Below are 19,433 nucleotides of genomic sequence, written 5' to 3' on the forward strand. Positions count from 1 at the left end.
GAGGCCTCATCCAGGTAGCTCTGCAACTGTGCTGCCACCGCCCTCTCTATAAGTTTGCCCAAATAGGGCAAATTGGAAACCGGCCGATAGTTGGCCAATTCGGCCGGATCCAAAGATGGTTTTTTTAAGAGAGGGCGGACCATCGCTTCCTTAAGTGCTCCGGGGAACCGTCCCTCAGTGAGGGACTTGTTAACAATCTCCCCCAGTGCACCTCGCAACCCCTCGTGGCCCGCTTTAATTAGCCAGGAGGGGCACGGATCAAGGATACACGTGGTTGGGCGCACTGATGCGAACAGCCTGTCAGCCTCCTCCAGGCTGAGTGGGTCAAAACATTCTAAACCCGGCCCCAAAGACGTGCAAGGGGCCTCGAGTTCCCTAACTGTATCAATTGTGGCGGGGAGGTCGCGGCGGAGTGTCAGGACTTTATCTGCAAAGTGGCTCGCAAATGCCTCACAGCCAATATCCAATTCACTAACATTTTGTCTGCCCTGAGGCAGAGTTGTTAAGGACCGAATCACCCTAAACAATTGGGCCGGGCGTGAGCCAGCAGACGCAATCGAGGCCGCATAGAAGTCTCTCTTTGCGGCCTTGACTGCCATCCCATAGGATTTCATAAGCGTCCTATAGGATGTTCTTGACACTTCATCGCAAGCACGACGCCACCGTCTCTCTAGCCTTCTCAGCTCTCGCTTCAGCGAGCGCAACTCCTGGGTTGCTCCGCGGGCGAGCCAAAATAAGCTCACCACCTAAACAGGGTTGGGGTGGGACATTCAGACGGGCCTTCAGGACATGGTGGTCCGACCATGGCACTGCCGAAACAGTGATCCGGTCCACTACAACTCCCGCTGCAAAGATCAGATCGAGCATGTGACCGGCCCGATGCGTGGGGGCCGAGATGGACTGGGAGAGTCCCAGTGCCGCCATGGATGACACTAGGTCCATAGCCCGGCTGGAGGTCGCATCCTCAGCATGGACGTTGAAGTCCCCCAAGACTAACAGTCTAGGGTACTCCAACGCCCAGCCAGATACGGCCTCCAGCAGGGATGGCAGGCTACTGGCCGGAGCGTTAGGTGGTCGGTACACCAGCCAAATAGCCAAACTCTCCTCAGCCTCCAGCAGCAAGCCGACACATTCGATGCCCGCGATCTCCACCCGCGAGAGCGTCCTGAAGGAGTAAGCCTCCCGAATGAAAACTGCCACTCCTCCCCCCCGCCCCCTAGTCCGTGATTGATGGAGGACCGAGAACCCCGGTGGGGCAAGTTGGGCGAGCACAACCGTCTCACCCTCCCGTACCCAGGTCTCGGTCACGCACGCCAGGTCCACTTGTTGTTCCTGTATGAAGTCCCGAAGGACTTCAGCCTTGTTGTTAATTGACCTGGCATTGCACAACATCAATGACGGAGGGGGGTTTCTAATCCTGGCCCCACTGCCAGTCACCCTCGGGATGGGTCGCAAGCTGGAAGGACACCGAGCCGCTCTGGGAGATTGCCTGCATCCCCAGGTTAATGACAAGTCTATTCATAGGAAAGTTGCTAGTGGACTACTCACAAACTGCACCTATTACACATAAACAATACCACCGCCATACTTCCCTCTCCCCCAGAGCACTGGAATTGGTTGCCCCAACATTAAATAGCTAGCAGGCTCCGCAGAACTTCAGACCGCCAGCTAATAATGCCAAGCTCTAATCAATCCAATAACTGCAATAAAAATAGTTAGTGCTATGCAAGGTAACAATTCCTAACAAAAACCCAAGTCCGGGATATATCACCCACAATTAATTAATTAAGCCCGGCAATCATTCCCAACACAATCACATACACACGTACACTCACATACACATTCACACTGCAGTAGGTCCATTTGGTTCTAGCTCAGCACTTTCCGTAGATTCCAATAGGCTGGCCACGTTCTTCATGTTAGCAATAATTCCACACTTCCACTCCAGGGGGCATCGGCGGAGAAAAGTCTCCACCCCGCCCTTCCAGCCAGCTGTGTCCCAGTGGTGTTGAGGCGGCCAATTACCGTTTACAATTTGTAAGGTGGCCCTGCTCCCTGGGTCTACGCCCACTCGATGGTACTCGCAGGCTAGAGTCCCGGCCACCTTAAAGCGGCCTTGAAACATGGGTCTCCGGGACTGACACCCCAACCTCTACAGTTCTTAAGGGAGGGGAAGGGGGGAAAAAGCAGGGGGGGTAGGCGGAAGGACTCGATCCCGGCTCCCTCACCGCCGGTCAAGACACATCCAGTCCGCCGGCTCTCTCACCGCCGGCTGAAACCTCCCCCTACAATGCCTCCACCTCACTGGTCGCCAATCTCACAGGAGAGATATACCACACCGTGTCCCATAATCATGAGAAGGAACTGTATGGACAGGGGCTATATTTATGTAGGCCAGTTACTGACTTATCAGTTTCAGTATCCTTTTTAATTGCTGAGACATCTTTTTTGTGCTGCATGTTAAAAATGAAACCAGTTAATTCAAAATCTGAATGTCACAGTTTATTAGGGAATGGAATAGAAAGGTCAAAGGCTGAACATAACAGGGAATAGCTTTTAACAAAAAGTGATTAAAGCATGACATGGTCTTACACCCTTTAAGGCTTGTACATTTAAAAAATATAACAGTACATAAAATCTGATGACAAAAGTGGGTTATAAATAAAGTAAATAAATATTTTTTCAGAGACTTTTATAAGTGTCTTGCTGCCTTTTGGATAGGCCTCTCTGTTTGCTAGTTCTTCTAGCTATCATGTTCCTTCTAAGGATGAAAAAAAATCATTACATTTGGAAAACTGTCAGGATGACTCCAGAATCTGCTGGAATGCTGTGTGAAAAACTTGAGTTTCCTCAGCTAGGACTTAAACTAACAATTGCTCAGTAGTTACATATGAACACAGTATTTTTAGAAGTTCTCTAAAGTAACCTGTGCCAATGGAAATCCTTACAACAATAATAAACATTTCAGTTTAAATGGAAATCATGGGAAATGATGATGATGATGATGATGATGATGATGATGATGATGATGATGAGGATGAGGATGAGGATGAGGAGGAGGAGGAGGAGGAGGAGATTGGATTTATACCCCGCCCTTCACAACCCAAAGGTGTCTCAGAGCGGCTTACAAACTCCTTTCCCTTCCCCTCCCCACAACAGACACCCTGTGAGGTAGGTGAGGCTGAGAGAGCTCTTGACAGAAACTGCTCTTTTTCAAGAACAGCTCTTATCAGAGCTACGGCTTGCCCAAGGTCATCCAGCCAGGTGCAAGTGGAGGAGTGGGGAATCAAACCCTGTTCTCCCAGATTAGAGTCCACGCATTTAACCACTACACCAAACTGGCTCTCCAGTTTCACATAAGCCACAAGTAATTAATTCACATAAACCACAAGTGTGCTTTGTTTGTAGCCTCACAAAGTTTATATGTGGGCGCACACACACAAAAACAAAAAACAACAACAGGAATATTAGCCCCGGGACTATTATGTGCTAAATCCTGTCCTTTTGGCAAGAAACATAAACACTAGAGGAATTTACTGAGACCTATTTCTATTGGCTTCAAGTGAATCTCTCACCCAATTGCTGTAAGTCTCCATTTGTGACTGTGATTCCCTTGTGATTAAAATCTTGTTTTGTATTTGAGTCTTGTTTAACCATTTCAGAGCTGCTGGAATGCACAAAGCTGAAAAGAAGTAGTCTGGCGTGTTGAATACAAACTTATGCATTTATCATTTAATCACTTCAGTGTTAAACACTGTCAATTGTTAGGCTTTACTGAGCCACTGGAAACTGATTAAAGGAAGCCAGTAGGGAGAAAAAAAATGAAGGTGGAATCCAGCTTTTTGTGCAAGGAGTCCCATAGCATACTGATGAACTTCTTTTTCAGACCATGCCAAGTGAAAGATGAAAAAACAATGGCCCTAAAGAGTAAAATAATAACTATGTAAACGGGATTTCAAGTGTGGCTCAAGCTGCTTAGTGATTAACATTTTTGTTCATAACACTGTTCAGAAATTTGTGCACCTATTATTTACATTACAGGCTTTCTTGACAATTACACAAAAATTTATTTCAGCTGCTTAGATGTTCACTGTTCTCACACAACTTGAAGTTGGGATGGCTATACATTTTTTCCACAGTGACATAACCACCCCATCACCACCACTGACATCTTTATGAATAAGTTTTGAAAGATGTGGCTGGATTTTAATGGACTTTTAAAATAAATTAAGTGAATTACATTAATATTTTCCTTGAATTATATAAACTTTATTCCACTTTGTTTCCACTCTGTTTTAACCATCCTTGATGAAATTTCTTATAAATGTACAATGAATAAATAAATATGTTCATGAAAAAGTGCTAAGGATGGTTCTTTCTGTTAATTCATTTTATAACAGACAGTGCAGTCCAGCAAGAGTTACATCCCCTGAAGTCTGAAGGCTTAGGAAAGTATAACTCTGTTTAGGATTGCACTGTACATGTAGCAACCTAATTTACTACATCTTCTCAGTTGCACCCTCCCAATTCTTCTTGTCCATTGTATTTATCATGCCTTGGTGCAGGGACTAGGCTTCCACTGTGTCTTTTTTTTAATTAACATGATCATTTGTTTCTTAATGCACATCCTTGAAGATAGTAAAAAGGAATTTTTAGAGTTGCATTCAAAGAGGTCTCTGCATGTGTAAATTACCATCAAGTCGCAGCTCAATTATTGCAACCCCAGCCAGGGGTTTTCAAGGCAAGTGAGAAGCAGAGACAGTTTGCCATTGCTTTCCTCTGCAGTCTTCCTTGGTGGTTTCCCTTCTAAGCACTGACCCTGCTTAGCTTCCACGATCTGATGAGTTCGGGCTATACCATGCCATCTTCTTTCCCTTTCAAAGAGGTCTAGGAATGGTGAAATAGCTGATAACTGTGAGGATCCTGGAATCCTTGGCATAACTGCATTTAAAACTCATTTGGGGCAGTTACCAAAGCAGCCAGTCCTGTTGGTTATGTGTATTGTCTGCCACTTGGGCAACAATTGAAAGTAATTGGTCAGGCTTCCCCAGAGAAGTGTCAGGTAGAAAATCTATCCTTCCTGGAATTTCCAGTTTAAATGCTAATGGTTGTTACCAGGCAAAGTAGCTTACTGAGTTCTGCTGTATGTCATCTGTGACTCTCTCAGGCCTAATGGCTCCAGAAGCCTGAAGGTATAGCCCCATGATCTTTTGCCCAAAATGGGACTTTGAAAATTTAAAAGAGGTGGGAACATTCACTTTTTTTCTTTTTATGCTTCCACTGTACCAAATCGATATATAAGAGATGGCCTAGGGAGCATAAGAAACTATGTGGTCAATTTCGTATGGAACATCTGAAATGGCCTGAAAGAAAGGAGTTTCTAAGCCTTCAGCCCTGCTTGAAACTGACACCCAAGACAAGCAACTGAAATATCCTTCTAAACTTCCTGTTAACAGTTTATAGATGTAGTTTAATATCTTAAAGATGAATCTAAGGTTAGTCTGTAAACTGCTTTAGATAGCAATTCAATCCCATTCTGGTTTAACTGGAAGATATACAAGCTCAGCACCTGGCTTACATTACATAGGTGTAAACCTAAAGCCAGTGTGGCTACAATGGCATAGGAACCAACCTGCAGGGTAGCAGCAAAGTGTTGGAAAACTGCAACATTTTTAACATTACATTATTGGTATTCCAAGCTATGGCAAATAGCTATGGCAGAAAACCTGACATATCAACTTAGAGTAGCCAAAGGTAAAGCTAAAATGTCAGATTTTTATGAAACATGGCATGATTGCATTTCATATATACATCAGAAAGGTATTCAACATCTAGCCAAGTCCTTCTTCAAATTATGGGAAAGGAATTAAGTATAAAGTATACAAAGAATTATCTTTTAAAAAAATCCCCTGTGCCATTATTAACTTCCTCTCTTAGCTATATCTTGTAAGATAAATTGAAAAATGTGTCAAATATTAAGCCTTCTGTCAATAATTTGATTCAACATTGTCTTCCCCTTGAATTTTGTGCATTTTTCCCTGTAATTTCGATTCTATGTTTCTGTGTTTTGTAACTTAGAATGTTTGTTTGTCTTGAATGGTGGTTGTTTCTTTTTGTTCTTCTGTTTGAAAAAATTAATATTTTTTTTTAAAAAAGGAACCAGAAATCAACACTGCCAGGGACATGCCGAAGAAAGAGCAGGCTCTAGTTCAGAGGTGTCGAACTTATTTGTTACGAGGGCTGAATCTGACATAAATGTCACTTTGTCGGGCTGGGCCATGTGTGCCATAAAATGTAATACCAGGTACCAGAGATATACTTTGTAAAGAACACAGGCAAACCCAATTAATGGTATTATTTTTTACTCAAAATACGAACATGCTTAAAACAGTAACACTCTTAACAGTATTTCCTTTATTTAACAGTCTTCGATAACTGGTACCTCTTGATCAAAATCTGGAGTCAACATCTATGCTGTAGCAATCTTAAGTATGCTGTTTAGGTGTGTATCTGTAAGCTGACTATGTACTTTTGATTTATTGACATTCATTACAGAAAAGAGTTGTTCACAGATATATGTTGTCCCAAACATAGACAGAATTTTTGAAGCAAAGCCTTAGGTTGGGGGTAATTCAGACCCCAAAACTTATCCTTCAGTACAGCATCACTTTGCTCCCCCACCTACCTGTGATTTGTGACATCCTTTCATTGGTAGGTAGGGAGCAGTGTGAATGTCCCATTTTGTCGACTGTACTGACTCACTATGTGCAAACTGCCTTGAGTACACTTCACACCTTAGAGCAACTTTTCCTGTCCAACCCCCCCTCTCCCTGGCACAAGTAATCCCAGGGGTCCTCTTCCCTCTCTGAAAATACATTTCCCCACTACACTAGATTAGCAACTTGTTTCTCTGCAACCCTGGAAGCATCTTTCTGTTTGAAGCATGGTTTCTTCTCCACTTAGAAAGGTCCACCCCAAAATGTACATGTATAAACTCTCCAAGGAACTGAAGCCACCACCTTCAACACTTGCTCAATCCACCACAAAAATCGTGAACCCTCCACAGATTCACCAGCCACCTTACAATGACCAGAACTCCTAAATCAACCCTTTTCTCCCAACACCTCTGTGTAATACGTACACACCAATTCACTCTCCTCCAAATCTCAAGTCTGCTTCCATTCCCTTCCTTGCACTTCAATTCCACTTAGAGACTTGACCTTCCACAAAGATACACATACACCCCATGGTGTTCAAGGTCGAGCATGGGGGCTAACAGCTGGGAGACCCAGGTTCATAAGCCCCACTCTGCCATGGAAGTTGCTGGGTGACTTTGAGCCAGTCACTCTCTCAGCCTACCATACCCTGCACAGTTGTTGTGAGAACAAAAGAGGGGTAGAACGATACTTGTAAATTGCTTAGAAAATAAAAATGATGCAGATGCCTAGAAAATAAAAATGATGCAACAAAATCTCATTGTCCTTAAGGTGGCTCAAGACTCCTGGTTTATCTTAGCCTCCAACTATACCCCTGCTCTTGCATGCCACCCCCCACAAGCAAAACACTCTGCACTTTCCCTCACCCCAACAGCTATATTTCTCCTCCCCTCCCATGGCTTTCCAACTACAGTTCCCACCTTGCACACTATTGTGCGCACTTCAACTCTTCCCTTCCATGCCCCTCCCTCCAGTCCCTTATACCCCTCCCCCAGATACACTCTTGCATTCTCATTCCTACACTTCCCCTAACACTCGTTTCCATCAACAGCTCACTACCACCGCCATCTTCACACATAATGACTTTCTCCCTTCCTTCTTCTTCTTCCCCTCCTCCCAAAGGGCCGCTTCTCCAGCATTGCAGCAGAGAAAAAGTGAGAGAGATGGGCAGAGGAGAAGGAGGAGGTGTGGTGACAGTGGCCAAGGAAGTGGCTTCTGTTGCTGAAGGGGAAGGCCCAGCATGCGCGTGCACTGATAGGGAAGTGGCGACTACCCCTACTTCTCACAGGAAGAGGAGGGAGGGCAGCAGCATGTGTGCAGCCTATCCCAACTGAGAAAGAGAGAAGAAGAAGAGAAGAGATTGGATTTATACCCCGCCCTTCACAACCCAAAGGTGTCTCAGAGCGGCTTACAAACTCCTTTCCCCTCTCCACAACAGACACCCTGTGAGGTAGGTGAGGCTGAGAGAGCTCTTGACAGAAACTGCTCTTTTTCAAGGACAGCTCTTATCAGAACTATGGTTTGCCCAAGGTCATCCAGCCAGGTGCAAGTGGAGGAGTGGGGAATCAAACCCGGTTCTCCCAGATTAGAGTCCGCGCACTTAACCACTAGTTAAGTGGACCCTCCAGCCAGCCAATTTGATACAGTTCTTTTTGCTGCTCTTGCCACTGCCAACCTCCTCTTCCTTGTTCATCAGCCAGATAATAAACCTGGATGGGCCTGTTCTGTCCCCTGGGCCATATGTTTGACAACCCTGGTCTAATTGATAGCCTAAGCCCCTTCAGCCTACACCCCATCTTCAGCACTAGCATATTTTTATACTAGTTTATAAATGTTCCCATTGAACTTAAATTGAACTAAAGAGCAACACCCCACCCACTGCTGAACACCATGCCTACAAACCCAAAGAACAGCATAAGACATGGATTAAGTTTGCAGCCAAAACACTATATAAACCCAGCCAGGATACCTATATCTCAGGTGACAAGGAGTGCCATGGGACTATATGCCCTGGAGTGCAATAGGCCAACATTTTCTGGCCTCATGACAATTAAAACATATATGGGAGGACTTTGGTGATGGGAACTGTACAGAAAAAAGCACTTTGCACAAAGGGACACATTACACTAATAGCCATGGAGGTCAGGAAACACTGTCACAGCATATTGGTAACACTGCTTTGCTAAAAAAAATCTTTACAGGCATTTCACACAAACAGAGACCTTGCTCCTCTACTCCTCCAGACAGGAATGCAAGGGAAAGCACCGCATCCAGGTAAGCAAAAGAGAATCGCTAGGAGCCTCCCATATAGAGGGCACAGGGTAAGTATGCACAGTGAAGAAAGAGGGTTCCTTGGGAGAAATGCTAGCAGGACATCACTGTAATGTCTTACAGCTGTTACTCCACATGCAAGCAGGGGAAACAGGACAGTGCTTTGTTCCCTTCTTTGGTGTGTTCTGCATACTGGCAATGGCACCTCAACATCAGCATGTACCAGTTGGCTGTTCCCAACTTCCTATCCTGGGGACTTTAGAGGCATGCCTCTCCTTGTTTAGTGGGTGTTAGCAGAGTTACTGTGGGTGCTGGTGCAATTGTAGTTTGCAAAGGGGTGTTTCTGTTGATTAGTCCTCCTCTACAGAATGAGCGTAGGATACCAACTAGTGGCACCAGTGCTATGCTGACATTGGGGTGCACCAGTGTCAGGATCTTAGAATGGGGCTGTTAGTTTAATTTCTATCCATAATATTAATTAACGTATCAGTTAAAACCCACTTTCCCCACTTCTGCCCAACCACCTGCCCTCCCTCTTCCTCTGATAGCATGTTGATACCTTGCTTTGCTTCACTCCTTCCAACTTGCCACCACTACAAAAACCAGCCCTCATGAGCAGGCTAGAGGCAACTGCAGTTTTGACTCAATGAACATCTGAACTATCAAGGCTGGCTGGCTAGTGGGCACAGAGATTTTAACTTAAACTAAGCACACTGATTGGGTAAGACACAACAGCTTTTAAGCTTAACGGGGAATTTTAGGGAAGCAAAAAGGGGGTTAAAAGCTAATAATATTTCCTGTCAGTCTTTCTCTACAGCAAACCACCCTGTCAAATTGGTGGCCCTGAAGGTATATCTATTACCACCCACCAGATACTTGACAAAACACTTTTTCCAGCCCACTTGCAAGTCTGCTAAGTTGCCCATGAGTTTCACATATGAGGCATGTCAAGCACCCAGCACACACAGACAAATCTAAATTTCTTTTTCATGTGTACAGGTCTTATTTGCTCAGCCCAGCATGCTGAGTTCACCTGATGATTCATTTGAAGTTAGTATTAGTGGTTCAAAATCTGGGAGAATTTAACATCTCAGTTCAGGTAAATTCATATTTTATCATTTGTGGGAGATAGCAAAACATATGCCTACTTGATGCCATGAACATTTACATTATAATTCTCATTTGAATCAGAACTATCATGTGAAATATCCCTACCACAAGTTCCTGAAACTGGTGTGAAGAAGTTGCGAATGATTCAACAGATTTGCACAATCAATCCAGTACAAGTGCTGTTTCCCTGCATGGAGGAGCACTATGCAGAAGTATTTTCAGGCAATATGTTGTCGAAGGCAGCCTTCAACTGGTGCAAGGATAATCTGAATGACGCTCAAAGTCAAGCTTTTTTGAAAACTTGTCATACATTTTCCAAGCATTTACACACTAATTTTAAAGAACACAGTGGCAGTGCATATGATACCTGATCCACGAGAAATAGGAAATCCTAACCTAGAATTGAAGTCTTAGTTCAGACATAAATATGTTAATAGTTTGTTCATGTACAAACCTATTTCATTGTCAGTTTCATGTCCCATTGTGTGGTACGACAAGAATAAGGGAAGGGACTCTTCAAGATCCGTCAATTAGTCATGACATCCACATGTGGATGACATGATAAACTGAGATCACTTCATTTCCCAGCAACTGGGATTATTAATCACAGTTTAATCTCAGCCAAGAAGTCAATATGCTGGGTTATAAAATAATGCCAAATAGTTAGGCACCCACATTTGAACATCACAACTTAGTACAGTTAGCTGAAGACTTATTTCTTCAGTCTGGAACACTGTGGAAGGGAAGAGAGTATAGGAAAGAGTAAGGATGTGCCATCAGAAACAAATTCTGGCTTGTTCATAACCTGGAAATAGAAGCTGAGGCTGAATTCAGACATGGGAGTGTAGTTTAGAAGCAATGCTTGATCAAATTCCAGTTATGACATCTGAATACATACTAGATCTGTTAATCAACATGAATTTCCTAGTACAGTAGAAGGCTGACAAGAGTACATAACTAAACTACAGTGCTGCAGCTGTCGTAAGTCACCCAACATTTTATAGTCTTTAAATAATGCTTTTATATCATGAGAACTTTAGTTCATAGCTGGTGGGGATAAAGTACATAGGTTTTGGACCCAGATATTAGAACAAATCAAAGAATACACAGGTGTGATATCCCAAAACCCCCAGAAGCGGTCCTTCTCAATCTGTGGGAAACAACTCCCAAAGCTCATCGAGAACTCATCATGACAATGCTGACAGCTGCCAGAGCTCTTATAGCTTCATGCTGGACAACAATGGCGTACAAAACTTTGGGAGTATTGCACATTAGATAAGATTTCAACTAACATACTTTGCCACAAAAATAGCACAAATCAAAAAGATTTAATAGACAAGCAATTTCTAGATATTGAGCAATTTCTGGATTGATACCTGAATATATCTTGACATTTTAGAATAGCTACCTCCACTTTTGTCCATCTGCTTCCTCCTTCTAATTACCTTGTTTTGCATATTATATATGTTTTATATATTATATAGAACAGTGTTGAAATGTTTGGTGTAGTGGTTAAGTGTGCGGACTCTGATCTGGGAGAACCGGGTTTGATTCCCCACTCCTCCACTTGCACCTGCTGATGTGACCTTGGGTCAGTCACAAGCTCTGGCACAGCTGTCCTTGAAAAAGAGCAGTTTGTGTCAGAGTTCTCTCAGCCCCGCCCACCTCACAGGGTGTCTGTTGTGGGGAGGGGAAGGGAGAGGAGTTTGTAAGCCGCTCTGAGACTCCAAGTGAAGGGCGGGGTATAAATCCAATCTCTTCTTCTTTTTCTTCTTCTTCTTCTTCTTCTTCTATTCTGTGCATTTTTCCTAAAAAATATCCACCATATAAGGTTTTATATATTGTAGTCTCTGATAAAGTTGTATATATCTATGTTACTGTTGTTTGTTCTCTGTTAATCTATAGCCTTATATTTTAATAAAGTACATAATTTTTAAAAATGAGAACCTTAGCGTTAGCTCTTCTGATTGTGGACTGAAGCTGGGAAATGGCTTATTATGGCAAATAAATGTTGCTTTAATTTTAATACTTATCCATTTAAATTGTAATGTTTAAGCATCAAGATTTATCAAGGCAAAATATGTGATATTAATAAGCAACTAATGTTTTGTTGAAGAAGTATCTTTCCATAAGACACTTCAGGCATATAATCCCTCTGCAGAAAGAGATTTTGTTTAGTCTTCCCATGTATTGTAGCAGAGGTAGTGAGTATTTGGACTAATGGGATGTACATTTTTTTGTCTATTAGAACCTCTTGGTTCTAATATCACTATATAGTGGCTAAAGTTACGAATTGAGAAATTACTTGGAAAAAAGTATCACTTATTGCTCTTTCAAAAATAAGAAATTTTTGTATGAACATTAGGATGCAAAGTTAGACATACCACTCCTCAGTGCTAATCACCCAAATATGCAAAAATCTAGTTTGAAGATACAGACTTCAAAAATATAAGCATATATTATTCTAATCCTATTGAAAGCTCCAATGGTACAAAACATAAAATGTATTCAATACTATTAAATCTGCACTTGTAACTATATTATGCAATCCGGAACAGAGTTACATCCCTCATTGAACTCAATGGGCATAAAAGGGTGTAACTCTGTTTAGGACTGTATTGTTAGTATGCAGAAGGTAATACAATATTAAACAAAATCAAGAGGCATACAACTGTTCCTGTTCAGACTTGCCCTTCTCATCCAGAGTGTAAAGTGGAAAAAGTCTGTTCTGAATTCCTTTCAAGCATACAGTAAAAAAATTATCCTGTTCAGGATCAAAGGCAAGTAGTGTGTCAAATATCTCTTTCTAATGTTACCATTCCACTGACAAATTAGGAGTGTATGCTTTAAATTCAAACATGCTTACTGACTCTGCTAGAAGTAACTGTAGCCCCCCCTCCTGATCCAAAACAAGCTACAAATACATTATCAGTTACAATTAAATTCATCCCTAAGCATGTCAGACAATTGTTGCCAACAAGAAGCTTCTTGGTTCTTTACATGCACACAAGAAACTATATTCCCTGAAAACATCCTTTACACTTAATATTTTATATATACACAATCATAGAGAGAAATTAGGGCTATGAGAGAAATGTAGTCTTCTTAATAAATATCCTTCAAAACAATCCCAGATTCTTCAAATTCAGTTTAGTAAGCTACCTAAAATTAACTTGGCCCCGGTCACACAGGAGGATTTGACCCGTGGGAGGGAGGGATCGGGGGTGCATCAAGCGGGCGCGATCATACCGCAACATCTGGGAAGCGGCGCGCACCCGTCCCCGATCCGTCCCTTCCAGGCGAAGACGCAGCTCAGAAAGGTAGCACCAAAAGAGTACTACCTACTGGTTGCCGCACAGCACGGATGGGCGTCTGATCGCCGATGCGCCCGTCTCTTCACAACATGTGAGGCCCTGCCAAACTACGCATGTGCAGCGGGCTCGCCTCGCTCTCCGGTCCATGGCTTCCCCTGGCATCTGATCATGCCGGGGAGGAACTGCGCGGTGGCTGGGGGATCTGTCTGATCCCACAACTGCGCTGATGCGGCTCTAAAAAGCCGCACTTCAGCCGCGCCTTTCCACCTAGTGTGACCGGGGCCTTTAAGTGTAATTTTTTGCTATGTTATCACTGCTCTAAGGGAGAAGTTGTACCCGCAAAATGTAGTCTTGAAAAGCATGTATGGATATATGACACAGGTGCCTAACTGTAGAGCTCTCACCTTGTGGTGAAACAGACACTTAGCATACCTGATCTCTTTACCAGACACCCCCTCCCTAGCATAGTAAGAACTATACCAAGAATGAGATGCAGGCACACCTAGTCTCCTGATGCACTGATACATGTTTACAGAATAAATGTAGCTCAGAGATGGAACTTGGCCTTGCAGTTCCAGTGTAAAAAAAATCCCTTCAAATTTCAGTATAATAGGATCTGTAGATTGATTTATACAGCAACAGGAACTGCGTGGAATCTTGATACTGAATAGTATTACTTGGATATACGCTCCATTGACTTCAGTAGAATTTTCTGGGTGTCATATACAAAGTTTTCCCTGGCAGTTTTAATCTGTTACCTGCCATGTCCTAGTCTGAGAAAAAAGTGGGTTTATATATGTTTTAAATAAATACATATGTGAAAGGGCAAAATTTAATTCTACCCAGCAAACTCTGAGGTCAATAGTTAAAATCCTTCTTTCTATTGTCACATCCTGGCCCATTTAGTAAGATAGGAAGCGTAGCTTACATCCATATAAAAAAAATTAGAAGGAATTTGCTCTCTTTAAATGGTTTATCACTGAGTGATGGGCACTACCACCCAGGTTAAATGGCTTTTAAAACTATTTTTAAATAGGCAGGAGTTCAAGTCAAAAATGGGGAGATGAAAATTCCACCTATCCTGATTTTTTGATAGTATGTTTCCTGTCTGATTCATTCTTTTCATTAGACTCCTACGTTATTCCAAGAATTCCAAAGATTTCCAACTTGTAGTATTCCATGTTAAAATGAGAGAGAGAACTAAAGTGCACAAGCCATACTAGTTAGATTTTCACATTGGTTTTCTTCATTTGAGAAAATGATATAGATCACCAGGCTTCCCTGTGAAGGCAGAGATTGCGGGCCAGGATCAACACCAGAACTCAAATGCTATTTTTGTCCTGTGCTAAAACATATTGACAATGCTCACCATGCAGATAACCACTCCCCTGATATACATCAGTAGAAAATCAATCCCATTATTTAGATTACACTACTAATAATCCATGAGGAATGGCTGTGGTCAGTTGCATACAAAATACATGACCGATTCATGAAATGGTCAACAACTTCTTGAAAGCTGCAAGAGAATTCATAAACAGTAGACATATAATTACCCTAATTGAATATTATTCTGTTTTAGCAATGCAGGTTACACAATAAACAAAAAGATGGTACTAGTGTTGTCAACTCTGGGTTGGGAAATTCTTGGAAATTTAGGGGTAGAGTCTGGGGGTGGGATTTAGAGATGGGAGGTACCTCAGCTGGGTATAATGCCATAGAATCCAACCTCCAAAGCAGCCATTTTCTTCAGGTAAACTGATCTCTGTAATGTGGAGATCAGTTGTAATTCTGAGAGATCTCCAGGCCTCACCTGAAGTTTGGCATTCCTAGATGATGCCAAGAATATATGCAAACTGAGAACATATTAATGATATAATGGCTGTAGCACTCTTCTGGACCCAAGACTTCAGAACATTTTAATGAAACAATAGCTTTATTGCAATTAAATGTGAAGGAAGCCACACTGAAAGTATAAGTAAAGAGAAGGCAACATTTGTGGCTGTGCCACAATAATCATTAGCTGAGACAACATTCATTCCAGACTCTGAACTTTGTCTAGCTCTTCAGAAAATTCATGCCATAACCTTTTATGCTCAACTATTGTAATCATTCTTTGACATGCCAACTCTTTGAACAGAAAATACATAATGCTCAATACCAATCTCAATACCAAAGGAAAAACTAGATCTATTTATGGAGGGCATAGTACTTTGACTGTGCAAGAAACATGGCTCTGACTGCTTGTTTACTCCTTCTTGTATCCCCCCCCTGAAAACTAGCAAACTGATCCTATAACTGCAAGATAGAAGCAGTACATGCATTTAAAGGAGGAGAGAAGGGATGTAGAAATAAAATCTGTCCCACTACAATGTATCTTCATAATCAGAGAGTTTAACACAGCTCCTGATGTAGCACATAATCCTTGGGCATTTCCAGAATCTGCTCATATATCACATCTCGTTGTCAACAATCCTTCTGTCAACTTAATTCCACCACAGTGCTCCTATTCTCCATCAAGTTTTATATTAGTAGAATAGGACTGTTCTTAAGTTCTTTGTTGGGCATGTATTGTATTGTGATGCAAAGATAACAGGAACCTGTACTATGCAAAACATTTACACTGTACAACTATGCCAGTCTGAATGTATAGTGCAGGACTAAAAATGGGCAGAGAAAGGGCCATGTTTAGGTGAGGGTAGGACTAGGGGTCATGGTGGCATTACTTGACATCCTATTCTTCACTACCCTTTCTGCCTGTGTAGAGCTACACACAGAAAATAGGTTAAAAGCATATTAAGTGAGCACAATGGCAAGGCTGTTAACAACAGCAAGACGTATTAGTAGGGACTCTTCATAAAGATTATATCATGACTGTATTGCAGTTATTTACATAAACTTTCAGTTTATTTCTGGGTACAATTCAGCTCGCCAGTTTTGACCTACAAAACCCTAAATGGCTAAGGTACACATGAGAAGCCACCTCCTCTTGTTTAAGCTTGCCTGTTCTCTCATATCATCATCAGAGGCTTTCTGTGGATGCCATGCTTCTGAAATAAGGTAGGCAATGGCTTTCCTTGTAGTGCCACTGCTTCTTTCGAACATACTTCCAGAGAAGTCAGCCCTTTGTTCTCGGTTTGAAAATCTGCTTTGCTTCAGTTTTGCCTCTATTTTTCCTATCGTTTTGAGGCATTTAAGACTTCATGTTTTCATTTTGTTGCTGTTGTATACACTTTTTGAAACATTTGACAAGTTCTATGTTGCTTTGATCAGTACACTGGAGCAGAGTATAATTTTTTTAAAATAGGCAGGTTAGAGGTTAAGGAAATGATGACGGACAAGAGTGGTGAAAGGGGACAAAAGAGCAAACACAGCTCTCACATGGACACTGAAGGGTTAAGGACAACAGAGTCCCACAGAAAACAAAAACATTACCAGGACTAAAATGTACTGAGAATTTCTGTGAAATAGGATATATGTAGCTCAGTGTGTGCATGTGACATAAATCTTTGTACTGTTTAAAGCATTCTCACAGTACAAAAAGGAAGGCTAGCAAAATAATTTCACAATATTACTAAGGCGTGTAGGAAAACAAAATTAGGCATTAAAGGAGTCCTACCTTTCACTGTGCTTAAAGGGAAACTATTTCCAAACTCTTGCTGTTTTGGCTTCAGAGATTGTGGAGCTGGTAGCCCTGGAGGTTGTGGAATGTGGAATAAAGGCTTCCCATTTGTAACCATTTGTCTCCTGGGACTTAAAGCCGGAAAGTGAATATTGCTATCAGTAACATTGCTCTGAGGAGCTACACCCCCTCTAAGAGATGTCTTTAAATGTAAGCTAGTAGATAGGTTTCCAATAGCTGGGCTTGGCGTGTTACTGTTAGATGAAGAGCTCGGAGTTCCTGCGTGAACTCTAATAGGTGGGATCTGCTGTCCATTGATCATCCCAGGACTGTGAGGAGTGCTTTTTGTCCGATGGCTCATATTGCATGATCTCGCATTCATTGTCAAATGATTCTGCTCTCAAAAACATGCAGTACAAATCCCCAGGTGGCAAAGGCATCAGTCCACAGTCAGTGAGTTATCCATAGTGCATTAAACCTGTTAAAAGGGGAAAGAAGGAGGTGCAATAAAATAACTTACACTGTTATAAAATACGAGAGGTCAAAGCAATGCTTCATGTTTAACAGCACAGGGAAAACTATTGATTGATTGAGCATCAAAGTAGAAGCAATCACATAGTAAAAGCTCTGGGGATAGGGATAAATGATTACTGAGAACTATAATGAAGGGAAATCGTGCCCCTTCAAAAGCATAAGTTAATGGTGAGGTCAACTGCTTTTGTACTAGCTAACTAGCCATGAAATGGATTGAACACTGAGCAAGTGAAAGAAGTCAGGCCAGAGTGAAAAGCCAGCTATTGACTAGAAACTCTCATTGAGAAGAGCATCACTGTCCTATTCTTTTATTTCTACCTAGTGTTCATGTGCAGAGGGGAATAGAAAAGTATGCACAGCTGTTTAGCAGCAGAATTTTAAATCAGAAGCAGTTTATTTTCTAAGGGCCGGAGGCTCAATAAAATGGCATACTTCCATCCACCAGCAAGGGAAAGTTGTAAGGAAATCAATGCAAAGTAAACTAAACACCACGTGCTGTATCAATTTCATTATGTATCCGTGGCTTAACAGTTACAGATACATTTGCTAATTTTACAGTATTTTACCATATGTAAACCAAAAAGTGGGAAATTCAGCTCACAGTTGTTTTCTGTTGTTCTTTGCTATTTCCTGCTGTGTGCTGTACTGTTTGTTGTTGTAAAACCAAAAAGCACTGCCAAGGTGGGGGATTCCCTGCCCCCAGCCATTGTCCCCTGCCACTGATCAGCTGGCCAGTGGGACAAAATGGCATGAAAAATGGGGCAGTGTTCCAATGTGCTGATGTCATTCCCCATGCACCTGGAAGTGATGTCAGCCTGTTGCTGAGGATGCTCTGGTACCTGAGCAACACTTTTATGGTGTTTTGTGTAGTGGTTTGGTGTAGTGGTTAAGTGCGCGGACTCTAATCTGGGAGAACCGGGTTTGATTCCCCACTCCTCCACTTGCACCTGCTGGATGACCTTGGGTTAGGGTTAGAACAGTTCTGGCACAGCTGTTCTTGAAAAAGAGCAGTTTCTGTCAGAGCTCTCTCGGCCTCACCTATCTCATAGGGTGTCTGTTGTGGGGAGGGGAAGGGAAAGGAGTTTATAAACCGCTCTGAGAATCCTTTGGGTAGTGAAGGGCGGGGTATAAATCCAATCTCCTCCTCCTCCTCCTCCTTCTCCTCTTCCTCCTCCTCCTCCTCTTCTTCTTCTACCAGAGTTTATGGTAAAACCAGCATCACTGGCAACACACTGACATCATTTCCAACCAGTGCATGCTGGAAGTGACATCACCACATCCCTGGCAATGACATCATAGGCCTCCCCCACTACTGGTAAGTCCCCCCACCTTCCGCCAATTGCCATGGAGGACCTGGCAACCCTAATTCCAAAACTCAATTCTGAGCTAACGCAAAGCCATGGTTTATTTTAACTACGATTACTTTGTGAAATCAGGATTCAGCTCACAGACAAGGACTCAGATCCTGGTTTTCCTTCATAAACACTGTTTTCCTTTCCTTCTCTCTATAGCCTGGAAGGGCATCAGCAGAGAACAAGACAGGATATTTGCATTCATAAATTACACAAACTATGGTTAAGATTAACTAACTGGTCAACCAGTTTTGGATCCTGGCTTGATAGATTACCAGACCATAAGTAATGGAATGGCCTGCATTCAGATGTTCAGACTAACTATAGTTACATTAATTAAACCATGGTTTAACCCTGATTGTTGTCTTCTGCCAGTGGGTGAAGGTCTTTTATTTCGTTTGGAGCTTCTTCACTAACTTTTATTACCCTTCTCCCTGTTTTTGTGTTATATGTGTTTATGTGTTTTATTTAATTGCCTTAATTTTTTTATATTTGTATTTTAAATGATTTCTAA

General features: G+C 42.3%; 1 protein-coding gene across 1 annotated transcript in view; it reads right to left on the minus strand.

The window, feature by feature from the left end:
- The window catches only part of GLIS3 (GLIS family zinc finger 3), a 221,049-nt gene extending 203,634 nt beyond the window's left edge, over positions 1-17,415 (minus strand). Inside the window, exon 1 of the mRNA XM_015426024.1 lies at positions 17,031-17,415. Within this exon, the coding sequence (XP_015281510.1) occupies positions 17,031-17,415 (385 nt within the window). The remainder of the gene's footprint in view (positions 1-17,030) is intronic.
- Between the last annotated feature and the right edge of the window lie 2,018 nt (positions 17,416-19,433).

Source organism: Gekko japonicus, unplaced genomic scaffold, assembly GCF_001447785.1.
Source record: "Gekko japonicus isolate JY-2015 unplaced genomic scaffold, Gekko_japonicus_V1.1 scaffold31, whole genome shotgun sequence".
In the NCBI taxonomy this organism is placed as follows: Eukaryota; Metazoa; Chordata; class Lepidosauria; order Squamata; family Gekkonidae; genus Gekko; species Gekko japonicus.